Genomic DNA, 27756 nt, shown 5'->3' with positions numbered 1-27756 from the left:
GATTCCATTTTATTTCATAATATCTGCAAATTTTGACACCATTATACGGTTCCTAGACTATGGACAACGAGCAACCCCATCAGGAGTTAGTAAAATGCGTGGTTGTGGGTGATACTGCGGTCGGGAAGACAAGGCTGATATGCGCACGTGCATGCAACAAGCACGTTTCACTGTCGCAGCTCATGACCACCCATGTGCCGACTGTGTGGGCGATTGATCAGTACAGAATCTACAAAGACGTGAGTTTTATCTGAATTACAATTTTTCTTATACCTACTTTAAATGTGGCAAACAAGCATAAAGTTCTGCACGATGGTAAGCCTGTAATAGCAGTAACATAAACGCGTCGCTGATCTTATCCCCCCCCCCCCTTAGAGCTCTGGCTACCTTACCACAGCAACACAACTTTACTTGAGTTCAGTATTATTGGCTATGATCTTCTTTTAGGATGATGTACTTCTCCCTTCCGGTAGCTCCAAATTTTAAGCAAGATATTTCCTACTGTACCTTACCCCAATATACTATACCTACATAAAACATATTACAAAGAATAGAAAGAAAATAATCCATATTTAAGTATGAATGAGATTGGTAGGGTAAGTTCAGAAATCAGCTTAACGAATATTAATTAGTGTCTAGTTTACATTAGTCAACTAATGAGTATGTGTATAATGTAATTATAGCAATAAAAGGCTTCTAATTATATTTTTTTTTTATCAATTTTTCATCGTATATTCTTCAAAGTTAGGACATACACTTACCTACTCGTCGTTTTATAGTTAGAGCTCGGTTCCTATATTAAAAAAAATGCGTACAAAGTACACATGTCAGCAGTGAAACCTCTTTGGCAAACTAATTTTTAAGTCTCGTTTATATTTATACAAATCTAAAGCTTTAGATTTCCGTTCCAGCGCCATCGACAAAAACGTTGCCGTTTCATCAAAACGTTGCCGTTTCATCCGTAAAAATTTTACCCTCATGGGCCTAAAGAGGTTTCACTTCAAAAATTTATTGTTTTCGAAATATATGAACGAGGTTTAAGCAACCTTATGCCCAAAAAATGTCTAATTTAAGTTTTGTGATTCGAATCCAATTAGGAGTAATTCATCTGTCGTTGATAAAATTTAAGCTAATTGTGTAACTAATAAAGCTTAAACTCCGTGAAAATCATATAAAATATCTCTTTGGCCATTTAAAAGTCATAAATTACCTTAGTAAAAAATAAGTTAGGTAGGTCAGAGCTATTGGGTAGCTCCTGATCTTGACGGGGATATCAGCTTACTATGCACAACTATGCAGACTGTATCCTTGTTTGCTCCTCTAGTGATGTACTATATTATGCTACTTTATTTGTTAATGTATATATTCATCATCTGTAGGTACTAGAGAGGTCGTGGGAGGTAGTTGACGGTGTCAATGTTTCGCTAAGACTGTGGGATACGTTCGGAGATCACGAGAAGGACAGGAGATTTGCATATGGAAGGTAATGTTATCAAAACATGGATTAATTTATTTTTTTATATTCCTACTAGGTGACCTGGCTTCGATATACGATACAGACATATATATTTTTTTATTTTGCAATAAAAATCTTGCGGCATTAATCGAAATAAAATATAGTCTATATTTTAAGTTGGACAAAGATACATAATATTATCTTTGCAAAATGTCATTAAATTGGTCCAGTGATTACGTAGATTAGCCGGGACAAATATCGTGATATGAGATTTATATATTCTTATTACATCAGCTATCTGCCAGTGAAAGTCCCATTAAAATCGGTCCAGCCGTTTCAGATATTAGCCGGAACAAACAGACAGACAGACAGACAAAAAATTGTAAAAAATATTATTTTAGTATATGTACCGTGTATACATCCATATGCATTTAGTAAAAAGCGGTTATTTAATATTACAAACAGACACTTCAATTTTATTTATTTGTATAGACAGAGTGTATTAGCTTACCCGACGGACTTCGTACAAACATTATTTTTGTGTATGTATCGATTTTTTAAATATTCTTTTATTCAAACTTTGTCTTGACAATAACGAACACAGAAAAAAGTGTGTGTACTTATGTATGCACACAAGAAGCTATAACTACTTCATTGGCTAACTAACTTCACGTTAAAAGAGCCTTATCGCTAAAAGAGCGATTTCTTCCCGACAACCTATGAGTATAGGACAGCGCATAGACAAGCGCTTAGGAAGTGTGCAAATAATTGTTATAAAAATTAGAATACATCACAATAGAATATAAAATTATACATACATACATACATATGTATATATAAATTTATATACAAAGATGTGTATAACTTAAAAAAAAAACAATTATCCTATTTGACGCAGTCGTTCGAAAGTTTTGGTCGTATCGTCATCGATCGTACATTTCGAAAATTTATTTTTATATTTGTAAGAAGTTGATGGCTTCTATGGCTTTATTTATAAAAAATATAAAAACCCATAAAAGTAGTTTCAAAGGGAAGTTACTTTGTAACAAATATTGGAGATAAGTCAGTGAATAGTTTTCATTTAGACTAAAGTAGGGTCAGTCTCAATTATAATTGTATAATAATATTCTTATTGCAGATCTGATGTGGTTCTATTATGCTTTTCAATTACGAATCCGATTTCGTTAAGAAATTGTGGTGCGATGTGGTATCCGGAAATAAGGTATGTCATATTCATCATTACAGCCTATACAGTCCTAGCTGGACATAGGCATCCACAAGTTTACGTCAAAAATATCGTGAACTCATGTGTTTTGTCCATAGTCACCACGCTGGGCAGGCGGGTTGGTGACCGCAGGGCTGGCTTTGTCGCACCGAAGACGCTGCTGCCTGTCTTCGACCTGTGTATATCAAAGCCAGCAGTTGGATGGTTATCCCGCCACCGGTCGGCTTTTTAAGTTCCAAGGTGGTAGCGGAACTGTGTTATCCCTTAGTCGCCTCTTACGACACCCACGGGAAGAGAGGGGGTGGCTATGTTCTTTAGTACCGTAGCCACACAGTATGTCATATTATAACTAGCTGACTCGACAAATATCCTCGGCTGCCCAATTTCAAAATACAGTAAGGGACAAAAATTATTTATTTATATCTATATATATATATATGTTCACATGAATCCATTGGAACGAAAAATGCTAAAAAATCGATTTCGAAAAATTTGTCCCTTGCTGTGTTTTGGAATTGGGCAGCCGTCCTTTCTTACGAACAGTAAAATACGTGAAGTTTAAATAATTGTCATGTTTTCAAAGTTTATAAACCTGAATGCAGCATATTTAATATATTTTAGGAGGTTTTGCCCAAACACGCCAATATTACTCGTGGGATGCAAGAATGATCTGCGTTATATGTACAGAGATGAAACGTATTTGAACTATTGTAAAGATCGGAGCCCGTTTATCAGGTGAGATATTAGTTTTTATAGACTAAAAAGATCGGTTTCACTTTTTTTTTTTTTAATGTCACTAGGTCGGTAAAAAAGCGTACGGCTCACCTGATGGTAAGCGATTACCGTAGCTTATAGACACCTGCAACACCAGAAGCATCGCAAGCGCGTTGCCGACCCAATCCCCAATCCCCCAGGAGCTCTGGTCACCTTACTCACCAACAGGAACACAATACTGCTTGAAAACAGTATTATTTAGCTGTGATCTTCTGTAAGGTCGAGGTACTACCCCAGTCGGGCTGCTCCATATTTTGAGCAGGAAATTCCTGCTGTGCCCTACCTGCTTGCGGACAAAGTTTATCCAGCAAATAAGTTTCGAACAGACTTTAACAGCGAGGCCATTAGAACCTGTTTCTCATATAATCTATATTCATTGATTAGTATGAAGAATTTGTTTGAACGAGTTAATTTCAAAATATATACGAGTATTGTCTTTTTTCAAATTTTCTTGTGTAAAAAAGGCCTGAACATTTTTATTTAGCTGTAAATGGTTTTACGATAGGATTCATTGGAGCTGAGCGAAGAGTATAAACGTTAAGCTATATGCAAATTATCTAAATTACAGGTAAAAGGAAGTGTTTAGTTTAGTTTCTTACAAATTTTAAAAACTGTACTACACTAGCTGACCAGACCAGTTGTTCTGTGTTCCGAATTATCACGTGAAGTTAAAATAATCGTTACTTTTTTTTTAATTTGACCAATTTCTGCTCAATTTTTATTTTTATTTTTCATTCCCTAAGAATCTGCTACAAAATGTTAAAAAATAATAATAATAATAATAAAATAAAAAAAAATTCAAATAGGTCCAGCTTATTTCGAGTTTTGCACTTAGCACTATATTTAGCGATTTTATTTATATAGATTATTACCAACAGGGCCCCAAGAAAAAGCGACTTAGTGATGCCAGATCAAGGTCGTGCACTCGCCCATGAGTTTGGTATTTATTATTACGAAACATCAGTATTCACATACTATGGCGTCAACGAAGTGTTTGAAAACGCCATAAGAGCGGCGCTTATAGCGAGAAGACAGCAGAGATTCTGGATGACCAACTTGAAACGGGTTCAGAGGCCTTTGTTACAGGTAAAATTAAGTTTCTGTTATAACAATTTAGATAATAAGCTTGGGACTATATTTTTGTCTTTTGACACAGACACGGCTGACGAATGTAAGCTTAAAATAAATAAACAGGGTAGTTTTTGAGTAAGTGTATTAATTCTATTGATATGAAACTATTTGAAATATTTGAAATCTATCCAGTTTTAACCCCATCAAAAGCCTTATTGTATTCAAAATCAAAATAGCTTTATTTAAATATTTTTTAAGAGCACTTTTCAATTCTCATCTTACACATTAAATTTTTTAATCATTGTTAAAAGTGAAGCTACCACCGATTCGGAATATAGATTCTGCAGAGAAGAATCATTGCCTTATTCGTTTTTATTTTGAATTTATATCAAGAATTGATCTAAAAAATCCACCCCATATTTCAATATAAAGTATCCTCTAGATTTGATCTACATAAAAAAAAAATCCTTAGTTCCTTTTATTGAATCAAATAATGTTAAAGGTCCATTTCACTCCCATAAAAGCGTTATTTCTAAAAAGTTAAACTAAAATGACTATCATCAATGAACATCATAATCATATATCATCAATGAATAGTTTCCTAAGTATATCTTCCTTTCAAGGCTCCATTTAGACCACCGAGACCTCTGGAACCAGAAGTGGTTATTGCAAATAGCGTTCTACTGGAAAATATGACTACATTATTGAGACAACAGGTAACCACTTAAAGATTTATATACATGTTAAATGAAATGTGCTGTGTGGCTACGGCACTAAAGAATTTAGCCACCCCCTCTCTTCCCGTGGGTGTCGTAAGAGGCGACTAAGGGATAACAAGGTTCCACTACCACCTTGGAACTTAAGAAGCCGACCGATGGCGGGATAACCATCCAACTGCTGGCTTTGAAATACACAGGCCGAAGACGGGCAGCAGCGTCTTTGGTGCGACAAAGCCAGTACTGCGGTCACCAACCCGCCTGCCCAGCGTGGTGACTATGGGCAAAACACATGAGTTCACGTTATTTTTGGCGTAAACTTGTGGAGGCCTGTGTCCAGCAGTGGACTGTATAGGCTGTAATGATGAAATGAAATAAATACTTATATGATTATACAGGTAAACTGCTTGGATTCAAGGACTGTTTTATATTTTAAGTCTTCGTCAAAATAAAATTTTAAATCGACTTTTTTATTCTTCTATAAAAAATAAAGTTTTTTAAACAGCATTTGATTGTTCAATCGATAAAATAATACATTGAGATAAAAGGCTATATAAATCAACGTTAAAATTATTTGTAATAATAGCTATGGATAAGATTTACTGTATTATTCTTAAATATTCAATATGCAATGCGATGTGTTTAAGAGAAAAATTAGATTAAGGTGTTCCATAGGGTACAATTTTGTATCCCTTTTTATTCATTAATTTCGATTTTGTAAATAATAATGCAATAGAGCTGACTCTTAAAGCAGTATGTATTTTATGACTTCTCAAAATCAAAACCAGTTTTTGTTACCTTAAAATTATCATTAAAAAAATAATAAGAATATACTTATTTTTATTAGAATGTGCTAATTTAATCTATTTTGATTTTAATAAGTCTGAGAAATTTCTTAATTACAACGAGCTAATCATAAGAGTATCTAGTCTGATTTTGAATTCTATTTTTGTGTTTGAAACAGTTCTAAAGGAATGTTAAAGGCAAAACATGCAATTAAATAACAATAAACGTCACCTAATTATCTTATAGCGATTGATCAAGTATCGAGCCTCAACGCAGATCGTCTCTCTTGGGATAACTTGTATAAATAAAATATTGTAAGATTTTCTCTTCTTGCATCCAAACCGTGAATAAATAGCGAGTCAAATATGACCATACATGAGATTAAATCATACTTTCCTTTACAGTATTTCTCAGATATGGTAATAATTTGCGGCGCAAAAGGTTTTCCTGTCCATCGATTTGTAATGGCGGCAGCCTGTGAAGCTTTCCACCGTCTGTTAACAACTGACTGTGTCAGTTTGTCTGCTGAACTTGCTCGAAGCTCTAGTGAAAGTAGCATGGTAAGTGATTAAATATTACACAAGTATTTTTTCGTTTAACTCTACTGATCAATTTGGAGTCTTAGATAGTTTAATTTAATGAGTTTAATCTATTGTAGGTTCTAAAATTTAACCCAATGTATTTTTTTTTCTGTTATTTACACAAATGACTAAAATTGGAGTGTCAGTTTGTATTATTAAAATAATCGCTTTTGGTATGCAGGTATACACGGTACATATACTCATACCAAAATAACATTTTTAACCATTTTTGTCTGTCTGTCTGTTTGTTTATTCCGGCTAATCTTTGAAACGGGTGGACCGATATTGACGGGACTTTTACTGGCAGATAGCTGATGGAGTAAGGAGTAACATAGGCTACTTTTATTTTATAAATATTTTTAATTTGTAACTGTGAAAGTTCAACAATATTTTTTATTTATTACTATATTAGTTCTTTATACTATAACGGCCGATAAACAAGTTTTCTTTTTTTCTTTCTTTTAGTGTTTGTCATATTGTTTAACTTAGTTGTATACGTAGTAGGTATCAAGTTCTCGCGCAATTTCATACAAACTATACGATAATTAATGTTTCTGTAATTTTTGTAGGATTTAGTAACCAATTGTGTTAATTGTTTAAAATTTTTGTTTGCGCTCGAATTTTATTAAGTTTCTTGAGAGTAATAACAAATATTTTGTTTTTTTAGGTGAGCAGTATGGGAGAGGCGACAGCGGGGGAGTTTAACGAAGATACAGAATACCTCATTCGACAAGATCAAGCGAAACAGATGAGGTAAACAATTATAATACATAAAATTCTACAAAAATCTGTGTATCATGTAATATATATAATGTATTATAAAGAAAGTATCAGAAAATGCATTTGAATTAGAATTTATCTTTAACATATTTAACTTTTAGAGCTATGTATAAAACTAATTATAAGTAACTAAACAATGAAAATTAAATGTCCTAAATTTCTTCTATATATAAAAGATTTAGACCTAAAAATTTGGATGAGTGTCTACGGACCTATTAATGTGTATGACAGACTTATAAAGTTCTTTGAAATTGTGAAATTGGGCCTATGTTAAGAATACGGTTAAGGGAAATCAGCAGCTGGTATTTAATAGAATAAACAAAAACAAACTATAAAAATACTTTGTAACAGGGTTTGGGATCAAATCAAACGCCGGTCGTCGTGTCAGATTCTACCTCTCAGTGATAATTGTAAAAAGCCACCGGATTTATATAGAGAAGTCAATCACCCCGCTATTATTTCTATCAGGGTTGTGAAGGTAAGTTACATTACTATGAAAATGTGCGAATACCCCCAATTGTTTAGTTTTGAAAGCAATGTTGAGGAATTAAGAAGAAGAATGATAAAAAAAAGGTTTTATAACCATGTACAGAAAAATGAAATGTTCTTAACATGTACCATTGAAAATTAGTTTTTTTTATTAAGTATGTAAAAATAAATGATAATAGAAAACATAACTAATACAAATTTTAATAAAATTAAGAAAACTCAAATTTATATTACAGCCAAAACCATGAATCATTTAAAAAAATATTAAAATGATAACTTTTTTAGAAAAAAAAAGTGTGCTTTCGACTTAAGTAAAACTTCTTTAGCAATAGGCCTGGACTGTGTCTTAGATATACGAAACCTAACTGGATATGAGAGAAAGAGAAAGAAAATGTGTGCTCGCAACTCTCCCTTTCTCCGTTCGCCTCACCCAATCACACTTTTTGTAACACTCTCGTCACGCATTCACCAGCTTACTCCCCAAGTCAAGCATGCGTCGAGAAGTTTTACTTCAAAAATGTCGTAAAATTTATAACAATAATAAAATAAATAAAAAAAGCCTTTATTTCCTTATCCTTAATTTCTATTTCAAATGTTTGTTAGTGTTTAGTTAGTTATTAACATTTTTGCTTAATGTCTAAATGTAGTAGTTATGAATGATTTGTGTATTGTCTAAATGTTAGTAAGTTTTTTTTTAAATCATAAAAAATCTATAACAATAAAAAAATTGTATTTCAGTGCGACAAAATCCAACACGCAACGTCACAGACACAAACGATAGTAACAATGAGTAAATTAATATCGCAAATAGTTATGCAGGAGATAATAAACTTCATATATTCGGGAGTTATCGACAGCGGCGCGTTCAAGCAACAGGTGACCTTATTGCAATGAAATAGAATGCATTTTAGTTTGGCTTTAATATCGCCTATGGTTTCGAGTTTACTGCGATTTATTTTAATATACAGGTCACAGACAAATAATAATGCTCTTAAGTAGGGTTGTGTTCCTGTTCTGAGTGAGGATTTTGAGGGTTGAATGCTCCCTTGTATTCCAGACGTCCAAAAACTATGGGAACTACTCACCGTGTTTGACACTATAGTGATATATATATATAAAGAAACTGTATCTGCAAAAACTTTAAAAAACAGAAATATATCTTTATTGTAAACTAGGATAGCCGTAAAAAAAATTTTGTATATTGAAAATCCACAAATTTAGTATTTCTAATCTGTTATACGACTAACAAGTATAATCACATTTTATAGGTTGGTAAATTTACCCAGTGAGTGCTTTGGTTATAAATTTATTAATGTTTTAGTCACTATTTGTTAAAAATGTCATACATATTGTCAAGCGGTTTATAAGTCGCAGTAAATTCTGAAACTACGCTTTGTTTAAATTTTATATTTTATAATAAATTTTTGTCGATGCTTTCCGCTGCTTCTATATCGTCTGCCTTTAACCGTAGACTATACACCCTGTTGCTATCTTATTATTTATTAATTTTATCACTTTTTTTTCTATTTAAGTGTTTAATTATAATATTAAATAAAAATATATAATAATAAATTAATAATGTCTTCTGCAGTCCGCTGCTATTGGATTATTACTGGTAATTTACATTATAATAAATAATTCATAAATCATAATTATTAATTTCTCATTATTATTATTTATTTATTATTAAAAATGTTTGATAATCTAAAGGAAATGATTTTGATAATCTATTATATACATATATTTAAAATATTTCTCACATATTGCTTTGTCTTCATCGCACTATGTTTTTAATATACCTACATATATATTTAATTTTTTTTTATATCGTTGCACGCGCATTATATCCTGACAGTTCATTTTTCATCACCCTAAAATAACCAGTAAATTTTATGATTATTAGAAAATAAGGTCGAATGTTTTAACTTGTAATTGACATTCTGATTTAAGTGCAAAATTAACTGATTTAATCAATGTCCTCAAACAAAGAAGTTCGTTTAGATATTTGAAATAATATGTGTAAAATATTGATAAAGCTCTCACAGCCCTTTAACTTACAATATAAGTTTATACTTTTATGCAGTTAACTAATTTTTAAAATAAGCAAAATTTGATTTTCTATGTAAAAGAGATTGCCTATGCATTTCCCTCTTTTGTAAAATATTTTATTCGTATTTTAAAAATTCAAAATGTCGCAAAATATTTTTATATTTAATAGTGTATAATCATTAAAAACATCATAACAGGAAATCCGCCAAGCGGCAGAACTTCTTGGATTCCACGAGCTAACGAAATTGAGCCAATTCATACTTGATCAACATTTACTCTTTGATAAGGGATTCATGCATCAATTTCATACGGTAAGTCTTAATAATTTTCGTTTCAATGTCTTGTCATTATTAAATATTTTTGAAAATATAGGAAACGAAGTTATAATGTCTAGAAAATAACCGTCGCTGTCTTCAAATTTAATTTAGTGTGTTTTTAATGTACAAAATTGGTGTACCTAGCTTGTGGTGCCATCTGTTGCTAAGTAAACAAATTATATATCTGTATTATAAAACTGAAAATGATTTAGTACCCACTAATTAGGCAAATGAAAATTAGGTTAAATGAAAGCTAGTAAAAAAAAAAGTAAACAGGCTACTTCTAATAATCCCACAGAGACCTTCAATCTACACCATAATACGCAAGTCAAAACTAGTGGTGTAATAAAAGTAGCAAAGATAATTAATTAGTATGAAAATTATGCATATTATTATTATTATGTAAGAATTTAGTAAATTATGTGAATCCATTTTTCAAGAAAACGGCATTTAAAAAAATCTTAAATATATTTTCCTGATTTGTAATAAGTTCAAATCTAGGTCTCATTAAACATTATCTAGGTCTCATTCTATACAGAAACATTTAATGATATCACGCGAAAGCGTAGAGACGAATATTTGTAAAGGTAATACAATTGTTTGTCGTGGTCTAGATGCTTTTTCTTGTATTCTGAATATTTAGTTATTTATTTATTACCTTATGGCACATTTAAAATAAGAACATTAAAAAGAAGAGAAAAAAACACTACTGAATAAAGTGCAAAGGCGGTCTTATCACTGACAGTGATTTCTTACAGACAACCCGTCGATAAAGGAAACGTTTGTAACATATAACAGGCACACGGTGCAATTTAAAACAATATACTATGTATAAGACTCATATATACAATACACCAAAAACTATATTCAAACCTTGAGTACTTGACACAGCATTCTCTACTGAGGACCACTAAATATCAACTGTTTATTTATTTCTTCATAATTAAAATATAATCTTTCAGCCATTACCAACAAGACTTCGAGATATGTGCGTAGAACAGAACTTATTCGCTGATGTGACCTTTGACCTCGACGATGGGATCCACCTCGCTCATAGAGCCATGCTCATGGCTAGGTGTGACCCCATGAAGGCCATGTTTCAAGGACATTTTAGGGAAAGTACTTCGAGAGTGGTGAGTAGAGCACAATTTTTATGATTGATTGTAAATTTTCTCAAATTATTCGGTTAATTATTTCGGTTATTGTAATTTAATATTAGTGTTAACTTAAACTAAAAAAATATTACATAGAACAAGAACGTCAAAAGCATAATAAGTCCGCCTTTTGCAAAAGAAAAAAAAAATGGTAGCGTTGGGCAGAGAGTCGGTCTACCATAAGTTTATAAGTAACAATAAATCAATTTTTAAAACTATAAATATATGATATTTATCAGCTAAAATGCAAAGAAATGTATACCTTATATGAAGCATTAAGTAATTATTTCCTACGTATTCGAAACCACTTATACCTTATATGAAGCATTAAGTAATTATTTCCTACGTATTCGTAAGATATTGTATGTTATCACTAAAAACTAGTTATGTTTTAGATATCTTTTCCCGGTGTCAAAATGTACGCTTTCCACATACTGCTATGCTATATCTACTCAGACAAAATACCCACTGTTGAACCAACAAGGTGTTTGGAACTATTGGAGTTGGCTAACCGGCTTTGTATGAATAGACTGGTCAACCTCGTTGAAGCGAGAGTTATAGATCAACTCCAGCATCAGGACAGGTGAGATTTTTATACTATGGATATATGATGTGTCATTTCAGATAATCTTCCTGGTTGATATAATCATTTTGGCGATGAGTAACAAATATCATTTACTGTTTAATATCATTTATAACAAATGTCATTATTATAATGTGATCACATTTTTTTATTGTATTTATATGTAGTAACAAAATAGTAGAAACAGGTATAAAAAAAAATCCAAAATGTTATTTTTTGAATGTAAAATACACGCAATTTTGATATCGTTTTAAAAGTTTATACTTTTTGGTATATTAAACTACTAGAAAAAAAAAAATAAATAAAATAACAATCTTTGTAAATTTTTCTAAGTATATAATATGTTGTATGTTGTGCTATTATATATTTGTGTGGTATATATAATTGTGTAATATTTGACTTATCTCTTGTTATTTCAGACTTGGAGAAGACGATCAAGTCGTAGAAATCGCACTCTCATTGCTTGAACCTGTTAAGGTATTTATTTCCATTAGTTTATCAGAAACATATCTTTCAGTTATCCATAAAACATTTGAGATTATTTACAATTAATGTATGAACGAATGAATGAATGAGTTAAATCTAGATTTTGGAGCTATAGTAAGAAAGAACATCACTTTTTTCTGTGAATCCTTATAATCCATATTATAGTTAAATCTAATAGAAATTTATGATCTAAGTATGTACGAAATTTTATGAAAAAATGATTTGTATTTTTTTTTTCAAATCTAGTAAATTTTAAAATGTTCATATGATGTAAAAAGTTTCTTTTGTAAGAAGTTCACTTTCTTTGACATTATTTATTGATATATAATATGACATTATATACTTACTATATGTAGATTATTGTTTCTTATAAACTCTATTTAAAAAAAAACTTAGGTAACTATCAGTGAATGAGTAATATATAAGAATATTTTTTCGTTGACAATTGACCACCAAACGCTTATAAGCCAAAACACGGTTAAACTATTTCCATAAAGTAAGTTCTAGTATTTTTTTCCCAGCTCCACAATGCACATAACTTATCAGAATGGTGTACATGGCGTCTATGCGGTGCCTATGACAAAGTATGTCGCGCTAAACACCTTAGCGTCGCCTCTCGGGAGTATTTGGCTGACAACCGTTGGCCACCAGTCTGGTAAACCATTTTTGTAAGAATATTATTTAGGTAGGCAGCGTGACTGGTTAAGTACTTCAACCTTACAGAAGATCACAGCTAAATAATACTGCTTTCAAGCAGTGTTGTGTTGCTATGGTGAGTAAGGTGACCAGAGCTCCTGGGGGGGGGGGTTTAGCAGCCCAAATGGGGAAGTACCTCGACCTTACAGAAGATTGCTGCAGCCTGTAATATCCCACTACTGGGCATAGGCCTCTTTCCCCATGTAGGAGAAGGATCAGAGCTTAATCCACCATGCTGCTTCAATGCGGGTTGGCAAAAAAGTACAGAAAATCATAGCTAAATAATACTGTTTTCAAGCAGTGTTGTGTTCCTGTAGTGAGTAGTATTGGTGACTAGAGCTCCTGGGGGAATTAGGGATAGGGTCGGCAATGCGCTTGCGATGCCTCTGGTGTTGCAGGCGTCTGTAGACTACGGTACCCTCCTATCATCACGCGGATCGTACGCTTGTTTGCCACTTTTGTAATAAAACAAGTAACTAGTTGACCTGGCGAATTTCATTCCATATTTTCCCGGGAATTTGTCGATTTTTTTTTTATTTTCTCCTATATATATAAACTTTGTCCTGATAATAACGAACATAAAAAAAAGAATTATCCAGTTTGGTCCTGTCGTTCAGAAGTTATTCGCGTACATATATTTCGGCGATACATTTTTATATATAAAGGCTATAGACAATAAAGGTAAAGAGAACAGTCTTGTATAAGGGATTAGACAAAGTGTCTAGTGGTAAGCGGTAAAAGTAATAAACTTTTGGTAATAATACAAGTATGGGAATAGTTTTTTTTTGTTGTAAAATGTATTGTTGTTGTGTTTGTTTCTATTGAGACAAATTTATCGAATTTAAAGAAAAAAAATCTACTAATACTTACTAATACTCCTATTCCATAATTTCATGTAATCAATATTTTATATTGAAGATTTCGTACAATATATATTTACAGGTATGTAAAAGAGTTCGACTATTACCAGAAATGCGTCACGGAACAGTCGAAAGAGCAGAAGGAAATTAGACCGACGACATCTCTACAGGCTAACCAACAGACTGGATGTTTATGTTTTTCGAGTAAGTATTACATTTTTACACATACATTTTATTTTATTTTTATTATTTTAACTGAGGTAGGGCACAGCAGGAATTTCACAGGCAGTTGGTTTAATCGAAAAATTGCTTAATTGCAGAGTAGTTAGAAATATTATTTTTATTGAAATAATAGAGCATTAGAGTGAGATATAAGGGCATGTGTACATAGGTAAAGTTCGTCGCGAAAGTGGCCCTGCGGATGCGAGCACAGCGCTTTGCCGTACTGAGCCGCAGCAGCCACTCTGACACCTGCCTTACTGGAGGTAAGATTACACACCATACACACACGTACATACACACATACAAACAAAGACACATGAAAACAAACACACACACACATAAAGGCATTCACAAGCACACAAAGCAAACACATATTACATAGACTGCATTTTAAAGGGTTAATCTTTACTCACGTGACGTCGAATCACTCAGTGAATCTCGAAGGGTTGGGTAGGAGGTCGGAAAAACCTCCTGAAATATCACAAGGAAGGAAGGAAGGTGGGTTTATATTCAAATATCACGTGCATTTATTTTTAGCTTTCTAAACCGAAAAAAAAAAACCATTTGTATCACGATGGTTAATCTTTAAAAAAATATTCAAATTACACCTGTATCTAAAGAACATTTTCTAAAAATTACACGTTTTTTACATTACAAAAACTACAGGTAGTCTAAAACCTCACCAAATATTACTAGTAGGTTAAAAGGGGGTTACAAAGTTGCTAAAAAATATCACGTGATTTATGAACGACCCCTAAGTGACACGTATAACACATACAGATGTTGTATAAGATCTTTATATATTTTCTAAAGATTAACTGACTATTATTAGAAATATCATCTGACACTGAGGATCTAACTTAGATATTTTAAAGTTGTAGTTTCATTTTTTATTAATGTATGTATTCCAGTAACAGCTAAACTTTATTTCACAGATCGCTCCGTTTCGCGGTACTCCTACCAGTGTCGATGTGCTTTATGAGCACTATCCTGACTATTCTAATACTTTTCCACGTCTACACTTAAATTACTGTACTCCTATGTACACAGGAATTTATTGTAAAATGGTTTATGACATGTCAAAACATGATATATGTCAATGCCCTAATATTGCACATCATGTACGCCCTTTACGGCTTTTTTGAAAAACAGGGCCAGTGTCGCCAACTGTGCCATTGCTATAAACCTATATAAGACATTATTTATCGATTTTTTTCTTCGTTATATTTTTGATATTTGTAATGAAAGATTTGTATGACTAATTTGCGTATGTTTCTAATAGTGAAAGAAACGGGTAAAAATTTAATTACTAATATTTATCGACTAACATAAAAAATAATACTATTGACATTTCAAAGATTTGATTTGATGTATAAACATATATTAGGAACTAATTTTCTAAAGCGATCATCTCGAAATTTATACTTTTTAAACAATATTTATCACATGCTTTTTTGGTAATCCAAAAAAAGGCACGGTGAATTTTGCACGTTAAATTGAAACCAATTTTTTTCTAATCAATTCAAAAAAAAAAAAACTCAAAAAATTATTGTTAGTTTGTTACCATTCAAAAAAAAATAGTATATTACCAACATGTTTATTTTCAAATTGAATTGGTGTTTATTTATTTTTTCTTAAACTCGATTTTGTTTTATAGTCATAAATGATAGCTATAAGATTTTTTATTCTAAAGCTATAATTTTAATAAATATTGTATTTCATGGTATTAGCAATTTTGATATTATGAGTGTTATATTTATACAATAGAGTGATAAAGATTTAGCAATAATATTCGTTATTTTAAATTTACATACTTTTTTCATGTATAAATAATTATTTTGGTAGAGACAGTATAAATTGCTAGAAGAATAGTAATTGGGGTAATTGTAGAAAACATTAGATCGGTGCAACATTCGCGCAAATGTCTCGTACCAATGCTTGTCTAAACCCAGCTTAATATTAGTGATGGTATTATTACGTCTTACTTTTTATGACGGGCCGCGTTTGACTATTAATTATAGAGTTATAGTTATTATACATCATCTATATATACATCTACCTATTTGTTTGTTACCTATTTGTTTTTTTTCAAAAAATTCGAAAAACTGAATTCGAGCCATCATTTCTAACAATATGATACGATTGATAATGTGATTTTTATCTTTGATCAAAAGGTGATAAAAAACATTTACTAAATGCAATCATTTTTCTCATGAATATTCTGAATTGTTTAAATGTAATTTAATATATTTAGAGATAATATAAGATAAATAAACTTAATGTATAATCTTTAGTTGATATTGGCTGCCTTTATATCCATCTGCTGCTTGTTATTATGCTTTGTTATTATTAATTTTACCGAAATTAATATGAAAATTTAGTATTAAAACTTAATTTTAACCCTAAGGGATTCGTAAAAAATAGTAGCTATTTATTATTACTGCACTAAAACATTTAGAAAACAACTAAGATTTGAACTCTCATACTGAAAACACTGAACATATAGGATGCGTGCCACTAAACGCCCGTAACGATTGTATCACCTCCTGTATCGTTCCACCTAAGGTCCGTGGTCGGCGCAAGCGATCGCTCGACGCCATAAATGACGTCACTGTTTATGACCACATCGCGCCCACTCGCTCATAAAATATTATTGGTTCAGAGTGAGCTTTTGCGAACGACAAACGTGGCGGGAATTCAAAAACATCTGTCAGTGTCTAATTGTGAATGTCATCAAAACTTGATGAACTTTCCGAATCATCTCTCATTCGTTTCATCAAAAACGCAACGATAAATTCACGGGAATCCACCTTAAATTAAATTCTACTCCAATCCATGCGAAATATTTACTCACAACCCCCACAGCTGCATGTTGTTATCATGACGCCATATTGTAGCGGTGGGCGTTATTTAACGTAATCGGTTTCAGTAACTAGTTACGAAGCTAATAACCATATACGTAGTTTTGCCGATACGAATGTAACGATTATTTTACGTACGCAGTTTTTTTGCGTACGCAGTTTTATCAAAAACTTGACACAACGACCGGCGCATAAGCGTTTTGCCTAATAACGTAACAGGTTACTAATATTAATCATTAAATACGCAGATACGCTTACGCGTAGGATAAAAAGAGATGGCTATAAGTACTATAGATGCATCTTTGTTTTCGAATATGCTCATGGGATTTTGTACGCAATTGACTATGAGCTTAAGTTTATTTTAATACGCACAGTTTTTTTAAAGAAATTTTAATTTCGGTCGTGTTTCTTTTTAAATATTTTCGAATTTACTATTTAGCATTAAGTTAAGACAGTTGAGGAGTGATTAATTATTAACGATTAATGTTATTGTCTCGTGTTGAAGTATATACTAAAATATTATGGTTTTTTTTTGTTGTATTTTTAATTATATGTATGTATGTATGTATTTCGAAAAATAATTAAAAACTGTACATAAAAAATCAAATGAACTTCTAATACGCCTGCATCGATTATTATGACTATACAAAAATCAAAAAGTAATTTAAATAACATGTTTTGCAGCCAGTCGTAAGCCTGGATAAAATATGAAGGGAAGTTAATTTAATTATACTATCCATCAATATTAACGTACGTAACGGCATTCGTATATGTTACAAGTTATAACATATAACTACTTCATAACCATAATACAAACAAAAGTAATATAACGTCGCCGTCCCGTACTGACACTGTATATAAAAATAACTAGTTTCGAAAAATAAGCAGTTTCGAAACTAGTTACGCGTATCCACGAAACTACGTATAACCGATTACACATAAAAGACGTTACGACCCACGACTACCATATTGCAAGCACACAACGCTCAAATATGCGTTCCACCTATAAAATTCGTCTACAACGATCGCAGCGTTTTTTACGTTAGTGGAACGGCAATTTCAGCGGTTGTGGTCGGTGGCATTGCGGGCGTTAAGCGGAACGTAGTCGTTGTACTCTTACATGAATATATATATATATAGTATATAATAATAAGGTTTTAATAGCAAAAGTACACTATTGCAAGACAATTCCGTACAGATAAATCACGATGTCATAAGATTACTGTAACTCCACTGGGTACTCCCATATTTAAAAACAGCCCTAAAACTACTCGGCTTATAAAACTATATATGTACTTTTAATTTAATTAAATAAAATATATAAAAATTGTATTCGTTATAATAATATTTTTGTACGTCTTTATTCGTCACGTATGTACATTAAGATTTTAAAGATAAGAAAACAGGCGAGCAAAATTTGCTTAACAATTTCTCTTATGTCAAATAAAATAAATCCAAGGCTTTACAGATTAAAAAATCTAAGTGTTTAAATATAAATAACTAGTACAATAATTTGACGATTGAAGAATTGGCTTGTGCTAAAACTTCCAAATAAAAAACGATGATTGGCATGGGAAATGGATCTATCTGGATCCAGATAGCTCAGATAAAAACAGATAAAAATTGTATTAAAATTGCAGGAACATTTTGGAATCCCTGTTTCAATCACACAATAGTTTACAATAACTTCCCATACAAATTCGTCGTTTTTTATTTTGAATTTTCAGCAGGGTAGTCTAACTTGTCTTCTATATGACATTGGCAGAATAATCTTTAGTAACATGGGATATTTGGCATCTTTGTGTTTATGGATTGCTAATATTTCGGCACTGTACATGCTTAGACACCTTATTTTACATCTTGATACTGGTTTTAGTGACCACCAAAGCTTAAAAAGATAATTATAATCTCTGCTCGTTTGTTTGGACATGATTAGTCCTTAAAATTTAAAAAATAATAAAAACACCGCGAAATAAGCTTACAGAATATAATGAAAAATATATAAGTACTTATATTTCTTTATTTCAGAATATTTTTTTATATTCATGGCAACATTTAATAAAAGTGGATCAATCGATAACCTTAGTCATTTTTATTCAGTCGTAATGTACAATGACCACAACTATGATTAATTTACAAATGAATTTCTCAATCCCAACCTAACTTCATCTTCATTTTGATTATATTACAGTTATTTTAAAAGCAGTAGACAATTTTCATAATAAAATGTTCGGCTTTTGCGATTGTAGGTATATATTGTTAGTGTATTATTTCATTTGCTGTAGAGTGATGTAGTTGACTGTGATAGGTATTCGGATCTGTGATTAGAATGGTAAACCATTGTTACCAATGAATTATGGGTATTTGTTGTCTTTTATGACTTAAATTCAAGAATTGCAATAAAAGGTACCAACCTTCTAAACTAGTCTGTTACCAAGACAAAAATATATTTGTACTGGAAATGCGTTGAGAATGTGGAATGTGGAGGTAAGGAAAACCATCTCTGTTTATCTTAGTGTCCGTTGAAAGGCAGAAAATTAGTTACGCTAATTTAAATTTTCTTCACAGCTGGTGCTACGACTTCGTTTTACGATATAAAGAGTAAATTTAAATTAAATTATGTGCAAGATAAACTTTATAATCAACAATAGTCGTCAAATAGGACCGTTTTGACATTTGTCATCGGGACGTAAATAGCGAAGTAACCATACGAGTCTGTATTCGATACTCACGATAATTCTATTCAAGTTTTTATGAGTATTTGATCGATTTGATTATTGAGTTAAGTTTATTTGATTAAAATTTTAATCAGAAATTTAAGTCTTAAAAAAGTCAAAACGGGCCTCTTATTTTGTGACGACACGAAATAAGCGTTTAAGAAATATTATGCTGCCAAACAGTCAATCCTGATATGAAAATATATGTATTTATGAATTAACTGAACTTTATTTATTTGAGTTATGTCTCAGATAAATGATACTGTATTAAACGTGTTTTCATCAAATGCCTGAAAAGTACATAATTTTTATCGGTATTTTTAATGTAATTATTACAAAATAAATACATCTGCGCTAATTAAAAAAATAGTTAAAAAGGACAACAAATATAATCGTGCTTGAGATTTGATTGTTCGTAATTATTTAGAATTAAATAGATATAATATACAATGTTAAATTAATTTCGATTATTATAAGATAACACTGGCCCATAAAAAAGTGCTCTGTACCTTTGACCAGACCCATCTAGGGTTAAGTATTTCGATGCGCTCAAATCGCTCAATAAGAATTTCCGGTTGGTCCCTACGCGCCCAAACTTTAAGTCAATTCCGTAAAACCGCCTAAAATGGCTAAAACCCGTAAAAAATGCATTTGTACAAATGATTTTTTACTAGCACAAGTATGTTTCTTATGTGTTTCAATGCCGTAAACTCTAATCCGTAGTTTAAGAAAAAATTCATCACCATAATTGCAATATTTCAGCGATTAAAAGCGGTTTATTGCAGTATACTTCGAATTTGGAGGGTCTTCCGGCTAAATGAACTTGAGATTTACATTTAGCGCGTTGAAATACGTTGAATATTACTGATTGAATACAATAAGGTATTATAATTAAATTAATTGAAAATCTGTAATAGATCATTTATAAATATTGCTATTTGCATTTACATTGCAAAATACAAACTTTAATCAGTTAAAGTTCTAGTTTTTTTTTCTGTATTTCGGTGTACATTAAGAATAAATAAATAAAATGAACGATATATAAAATTGTTTTTGGCGTACTTTGTTCTCGTAAGGGGAATGTTAAAAGTGGACTTATACAGCGCGAAGAATTACTGGGGCATCTAAAGTTCAAGCTATTTAAAAGAATCTGTGAATGTATCATATTGTTAAGCAACCTATATAAGAATATTTGGTCTTTCTCCACATGACGCTGTTCGAGCGAATATATGTATAATATACACGGCTGACGAGCCAAATAAACTTTGGTTTTGGATTCAGTACATTGATATACATGAGAAACATACTTGTGCCAGTTCAAATTGTTTTTCCGTTTTAAAACCATTGTGGGCGCTTTTTTTTTTGGAATGTACTCATAGTTAGGCGGTGTAGGGACCAAACGGACTCCGAAATAAGATTCAGCGCATCGAAATACATAATCCAAGATGGGTCTGGTCAAAAGTACAAAGCATTTTTTTTGTGGACCTGTGTAATGGTTTCCCACTTTTTTTATTTGCACTGATAATAAATTAATATAGTATAATATTATCTAAGTATTTGTATAGTAAAAATAATTATAATCATTAGACGCCTCCAAAATATGTTTTCGGTCACGCACAATATTATTTTCTTATAGAAAATTTTTAAACTTCAGTGAATATTTTTTCTATCTATCGATAACAGTTAAGGTAAATATTGAAATACGTATAATATATATTAATTTTCAAAGTATTTACATTACCAAAGATAGAATTTTGCAAATTTAAATATGTATTAAAACCTATATTGGTATTTTAAAGGAGTAATGTTATGAAGGTTATTTTTATATTTTATACACTCAGCACATTACACATAATGCTGTATATATTCAAATTCCGCTACATTGAAATGAAGTAGTCACTATTTTCTAAGTAATATTAATCACTTGTAAGAATTCGGAGTACAAAATTTCACAATTGACCCTTTCGCTATAGTTTTTATAGCGTTGCACATTATTGTTAAAAGCTGAACATAAAAAAAAAAAATAAAAAAAAAATAGCCAGAAATAATATCAAAGAGGCTAACTTACTTTTAATCGTTGTTAAGAATGATGTGCAATTGCTCCCTAAAGTAAATTTCTTTGTCGTTTAACTATTAAACTATAGTTGCGTATAAATAAAAATCCGTTCTATTTTCTTACACTTTATTGAGTAAAATGTATGATCTCATTGAAAGTGCACTAAAAAGCAGGGTTGTTCTTTAGGTTCTTTTAGACGAAGCTACATATATAATTAATTAATTAAAAAAAACCGATTTCGTTTCATCTTTCTAATATTTAATCTGTACAGATTTCCGACATTACAAAACCACCGCCAATTCAAAATAATTTTAAGTACCTGCACTACCTGCCTACCAAACAAAAAGTTGAAATTAAAAATCATTCATAATAACTGCAACAGGAACTATTTATATAAGTAATATTAATATGTGGTTTCGTCTGAAAGATTTTTAAAATATTGCTTCAATTACTAGTATAGTTTCAAAAGGGATAGATTTCAGTAGATTATTATAAAAGTAATTTATTCCGAGAGATAACCATAAAATACTTGCCGTCATTTTTGGCAAGAATTTGAGCACTAGAATTTAGTCTAATCTTGCACGGATCTACCGAAATCTATTCTGAAGCTAATTTAGTGTTTTAGCTTAGGCGCCCTAGTATTCTAGTGCATAATTAAAGTACCTAAAGTATTTTGCCAATCTTCACTGTCGGTCAGACAATCTGCCATTTTTTACGTAACCTTAGATTTTAATAAGTGTAATAAATATATGTGTAATGGAAAGTTTTTTATTATTCCGCTCCCCTTTTTTTTGTGAAGAATAATGTATTCCTCAAAACACTAAGGACCTGTTTCACCTGTAGTGGAGCGTGATCATCCATCGAATAGCGTTTTTCACTACAGTAATCGACAATAAAAAGTTTTTGATTCATTTTTCTTTTTTACTATCGAATTCTATTATATTTATGAGATCATTTCAATTCGTATATATTAATCTATTTAGAGGACGCGTTGGCGCAACGGTCACATCACAGGTTTTTGGCCGTTGCGGGTTTGATCCCCGCATATGACAAACATTTGTATAAGTCATACAGATGTTTTCCGTGGTCTGGGTATTTGTGCAGTCCTTGTGGATCTCCCCAACGTGCTTTGGAGAGCACGTTAAGCCGTCGGTCCCGGTTTTTATCATGTACACCTGATAACGATCATTACTGATAGTAGGGAATATATCCGCCAATCCGCATTGGAGCAGCGTGGTTGATCAAGCTCTGATCCTTCTACTACACGGGGAAAGAGGTCTATGCCCAGCAGTGGGATGTTACAGGCTGAAGCGAAAAACATTCTTATTCTAAAAGTTGGTTAGTTTTTATTAAAATTATTTAACTAAGCAAAAGATAATTGATTCCGAGTCGGCGCCCATCTAGACTTTAATTGATCCACTTTTTCTTCATGATAAATTCATACCGTAACTCGCGTATAAATACTTTTTTGTAATTTTGTTAAGTGATAATTATTATAAATAAACTAGCTGACTCCGCAAATGTTGTTTTGCCATAATATATTTTATTAACCTTCTCAATCCCCCCCCCCCCCCTTTTATAACTTAGGGGAATGAAAAATAGATGTTGGCTGATTTTCAAACCTACCCCATATGCACACAAAATTTTATAATATTTTATTAACCCTCTTAACCCCCTCTTTATAACTTAGGGGTATGAAAAATAGATGTTGTTCGATTCTCAGACCTACCCGATATGCACACAAAATTTCATGAGAATCGGTCAAGCCGTTTCGGAGGAGTTTAACTACAAACACCGCGACACAAGAATTTTATATATTAGATAAATTATTATACTTATTTAATGCGAATTGATTGCACGGGTATAGCTAGCAGATAGTTGAAATAATTAAAATTAAGGCCTACTAGGACATATTTATAAGGGCCATGAATATTTTTAACTGAAAAGGAATCTGTTGCAAGTCAATTTGGTTTTGAATGTTATATAAAAATCAAAGTAAGATGTATTTAGTTTTTTATTGTCTTACATAGTAAAATCTTAAAGCTAATGACAGTAGTTACAACTAATCTATATTTATAATGGGTGCCCGAGAAGTTTCATTTCACTCTTAACTTCATCATACAACTCTTTGTAGTCCTCATGCTCTTTTACAAGCACCATAATGCATCCCCTCATTGTACCCATAGCTGAACCAATGTCTTTACGGCTAGGTGTGTAACAGTATGGTACATCTTTTTCTTCACATACTGCAGGTAAGTGACACATTATTTCAATCGGAGATATGTCGCCAGCAAACACTACGATTCTGAAATAAATGATATAAAGTTAATAAAATTATAAAAATATGAAGTAAATATAAACTCTTATGCTGAAATGTTGATTTATTTACTAGCTTTCAACTCGCAACTGTGATAGCGTGGATTACACAATTTTGCCTGTTCCCTTTTCTCCTGTTAAAATATAGCCTACGCCATTTAGTGATTATGTAGCATTTTGCTAGTAAAAGAATTTTTAAAAATATATTGTAATTCTTAATTTATCAATAACAAACATACAAAAATTTACATCTTTACACTTTATAATATTATCATAGATTTACTCTTAACACGTTGGACGCCATGACGGACACCGTATGTCCGACAGCATACTTTCGCCTGGGGCCACACCAATAAATCGAGAATCGTCAAAAAATTGTTAAGGTGTTTTTCTGCAAATATTGTCAGCGAAAACCTCAAAAATAATGGGCGACTGACGGAAACAGTTATTTACCCATTATTTTCCAAGATCTCAAGTGGCAGACACCAGCTATAACATTTTTGGAAACAATTTGTTAAAAAGCCTATAAATTCAAAGTGTTTTCGATTTTTTTTTTTTTTGTGCTATGTGGCCTTATTGCACTGTGAGGCCGCGCGGGTCACTTGCCTTAGTAAAAACAGTCGAAACACTGTCTGTCGGCTCCCTAGAGGCTTCTGAAGTGATCGAGGGCATGCGGACACATGGTGTCCGACACGGCCTCTTGGACCCAATATAATGGCAGTCACATGGTGTCCGTCGCGGCCCACTGGACTAAACATGGTTTTTGGTCTGGCGTTCAACGTGTTAATGGATGTGTGGAGTAACGAGGAAAGATCGGATTAGAAATGAGTATATAAGGGGAAGTTTGAAAGTAGCACCTGTGACAGAGAAAATGAGGAGCAATAGGTTAGCGTGGTATGGGCATGTAATGAGGAGGGATGACCGCTATGTCGGTAAAAGAATGTTAGGGATGAATGTCGAAGGACGAAGAGCGATCGGCAGACCGAAAAAGCGATGGATGGATTGTGTGAGTGAGGATATAAGAAAGGAGTAAGCACTGAAGTGACGAATAATAGAGAGGAATGGAAGAGGAAAACATGTTGTGCCGACCCTACATAAGTGGGATAAGGGCAGGAAGATGATGATATAATAACATATATATATATATATTGTTTGTGGTCACCATTAATTTTTGTTAGTATTTTACTACTTATTATTTTCACTCAACATTGGCATAAAAGAAGTATGTATTTAATGAATATTTAAGTTACTATTTATTACAGTGCTAAAGATAGCCTGTTGTGAGGTAAACAGTGTGGTCATAGTAATAGATTTCTTTTGACAATGTGGATATGTTAAAATAAACACATAGACTGCGGCAGACAAAATAAACAACTTTCTATTATTTTAAACCTGTGGCTATACTATTTTATGAACATTATGAGGTCAAAATAAAGTGTTTGTTTATTTCATTTCAGTCTTAGTTTTTTAGTGAAATAAAAAGCAGGTATTTGTACCTAATTGTTGTATTAGTACAATTTTAAGGAAATGGGGATATATTGATTAATACTGAACCAATGAAACATACAATAATTATTGCAACCATATGACAATCAATCATCAATCATTACAGCCTATACAGTCCACTGCTGGACATAGGCCTCCACAAGTTTACGTCAAAAATAACGTGAACTCATGTGTTTTGCCCATAGTCACCACGCTGGGCAGGCGGGTTGGTGACCGCAGTACTGGCTTTGTCGCGCCGACAATCGAGCTTCAAATAGTTACAACCTAATACTACAGTTAATATATTGTTTTAAATTTTCAAATTATTGTAATATTTCCGATATGGATCGAAAACATTTAACTAACTGACGTAATAAAACAATTCGGTAACCGCATTAAGTGTTAGTTACATCAATACACAAGAGGTTATTAGTTGAGGGTAGTGGTAATTTCACATGTTTTATGACTACACGCTTAAGAAATTTAGTTATTACCGGAGGCTTTTTTTGCTTTATTGTACTGTTAGTTTCCCGAATAATAATTAACGACTTGTATAAATTGTATCATAACCTTAAAATAAACTTGTAAACAAAACATGTATAACGTTCAAACTTACCCCTTTTCACCCAAACGTAACTGCTTCTGCACGATTTTCAAGCCGTTTCTAATATAGTTCTTATGACTACTTGATTTCTTGATGAGTTTGTAAATTTTTTTAGTGAGTTTCTTCGACGCCATGGGTTTAGCGATTATACTGCAGTTTTCCACTTTATCATCGTAACTTTGTGGCTCGGTTTTAATACTGACATCGGCTTGCTCTTCTTGTTCCACTGGTTCTTGTTTTACTTTACCCATCTCGAATTTAGTTTGTTTACTAAAGTCAAGTTCAAAATAGTTTTAGGCTACAACCACGTGTGTTGCTGTACATAAGCTATTCTGTATTCGAGTATTTGAATTTGACATCAAAGATTTGACAGTAGTAGTTGCAGTTTGGCAAAAAAAAATTGATAGATGACTTGTGGATGACAGTTACATACATAGACGGGAGAAACGTCTTACATTCAAGTAAATGGCCACTACTCAGGGCCGATTGCACGTAACACTGTCATTGCTTTTGTAAGATGTTATTTTTATATTTTTATGAGTGTTATAGTCGATTACATTTATATATCATTTTACAAAGCGTTACGCAGCAAATAGTTTTACAATTTTATAGCAAGATACAGTTTTACTGTACAGGTTCATAAACATTCTCATTGACAATTAAAGTGATTATAAAGGCAATACATTCGTTATAAAAATAGTTATAATTATATATTATAATTAATAATTATAATTATATAATTAATATAGAATAGGCCTTTATATATATAATTATATATAAAACTAGCTGCTGCCCGCGACGTCGTCTGCGTGAACGCTATACAGAACCAAAAATACCTACGATTATACCTTTTAAAATAACATTGATTTACCCGTTTCTTCTTTACAGACAGTAACAGAGGAAGACTCTCTTTTGTAAAATTGACCTTCAAAAAGTGCTTATTTTCAGCCTGCTTTGAATAAATGACTTTATAGTGATTCTGCTGAATTAAGTCATAAGTTATGACTGAAGCAGATGGAGAAAATAATGAATAAGGAATACAGAATAGGGTATGAATAGGGAATACATACTTATAGGACTTCTCGATAAATAACATTAGTGGTTATGATGATGTTTTTGAAATCTCATAGATGGCGCTGCTTTAAAATTTTCTTGATACTAGTTATATTCGTTTAATAATGTTAATCGGCCTAAGTTACTTATATTGCGTGATTTTTATAGTGTGAAGCTAACTTATAGCATGGTTATTAACATAATAACAACAACATTCAAATATGCGTCGTTAGATTACACGTTGTTACAGAATGCCTTGAAAAAATAAAGATTCTCTGCTCGTTCGCTGTAGGTGATAGCGTGATAATATGTATCCTATATGTTGACCCGACTTCTTAATAATATTCGTGCCAAATTTTATGTATAGATGAATATTGCTAGGCGCATAACTCGAAAATGGCTCGACCAATTCGGCTCAT

The 27756-nt window shown here is 32.0% G+C and overlaps 2 protein-coding genes and 1 long non-coding RNA gene across 3 annotated transcripts; 2 read left to right on the top strand and 1 right to left on the bottom strand.

Moving 5' to 3' along the window:
• The first annotated feature begins 59 nt into the window (after positions 1–59).
• Positions 60–14348, top strand: LOC123665111 (rho-related BTB domain-containing protein 1). Its single transcript, XM_045599456.1, has 20 exons — positions 60–239; positions 1380–1483; positions 2595–2678; positions 3303–3416; positions 4334–4541; positions 5150–5242; positions 6433–6588; positions 7277–7362; positions 7741–7867; positions 8617–8741; positions 8898–8911; positions 9247–9251; positions 9470–9493; positions 10125–10238; positions 11207–11377; positions 11794–11981; positions 12401–12458; positions 12989–13122; positions 14106–14227; positions 14344–14348. The coding sequence occupies exons 1-20, from the start codon at positions 60–62 to the stop codon at positions 14346–14348; spliced, it is 2112 nt and encodes a 703-aa protein (XP_045455412.1).
• A 55-nt stretch (positions 14349–14403) lies between these two features.
• On the top strand, positions 14404–15446 carry LOC123665192. Its single transcript, XR_006745000.1, has 2 exons — positions 14404–14508; positions 15181–15446. It is a non-coding gene; the product is annotated as an uncharacterized LOC123665192 (long non-coding RNA).
• An 8429-nt stretch (positions 15447–23875) lies between these two features.
• On the bottom strand, positions 23876–26652 carry LOC123665026 (H/ACA ribonucleoprotein complex subunit 2-like protein). The gene is made up of 2 exons (XM_045599386.1): positions 26297–26652; positions 23876–24184 (listed from the first exon to the last, which is right to left on the bottom strand). Exons 1-2 carry the CDS (start codon positions 26533–26535, stop codon positions 23953–23955), a joined length of 471 nt encoding a protein of 156 aa, XP_045455342.1. The 5' UTR covers positions 26536–26652; the 3' UTR covers positions 23876–23952.
• Between the last annotated feature and the right edge of the window lie 1104 nt (positions 26653–27756).

This window comes from Melitaea cinxia, chromosome 23 (genome assembly GCF_905220565.1).
Source record: "Melitaea cinxia chromosome 23, ilMelCinx1.1, whole genome shotgun sequence".
Classification (NCBI taxonomy): Eukaryota; Metazoa; Arthropoda; class Insecta; order Lepidoptera; family Nymphalidae; genus Melitaea; species Melitaea cinxia.
Note: the sequence above shows the minus strand (reverse complement) of the source record. Positions and strands in the feature narration are given on the sequence as shown.

Excerpts from the sequence above, each read along its gene's own strand:
- LOC123665111 (XM_045599456.1), top strand. The coding sequence starts at position 60 with ATGGACAACGAGCAACCCCATCAGGAGTTAGTAAAATGCGTGGTTGTG. Across the intron at positions 9,494-10,124 it reads CTGCTATTGGATTATTACTG|GAAATCCGCCAAGCGGCAGA; the intron begins GTAATTTACATT and ends ACATCATAACAG. Across the intron at positions 11,982-12,400 it reads CAACTCCAGCATCAGGACAG|ACTTGGAGAAGACGATCAAG; the intron begins GTGAGATTTTTA and ends TTGTTATTTCAG.
- LOC123665026 (XM_045599386.1), bottom strand. The coding sequence starts at position 26,535 with ATGGGTAAAGTAAAACAAGAACCAGTGGAACAAGAAGAGCAAGCCGAT. Across the intron at positions 24,185-26,296 it reads TTACGTTTGGGTGAAAAGGG|AATCGTAGTGTTTGCTGGCG; the intron begins GTAAGTTTGAAC and ends CATTTATTTCAG.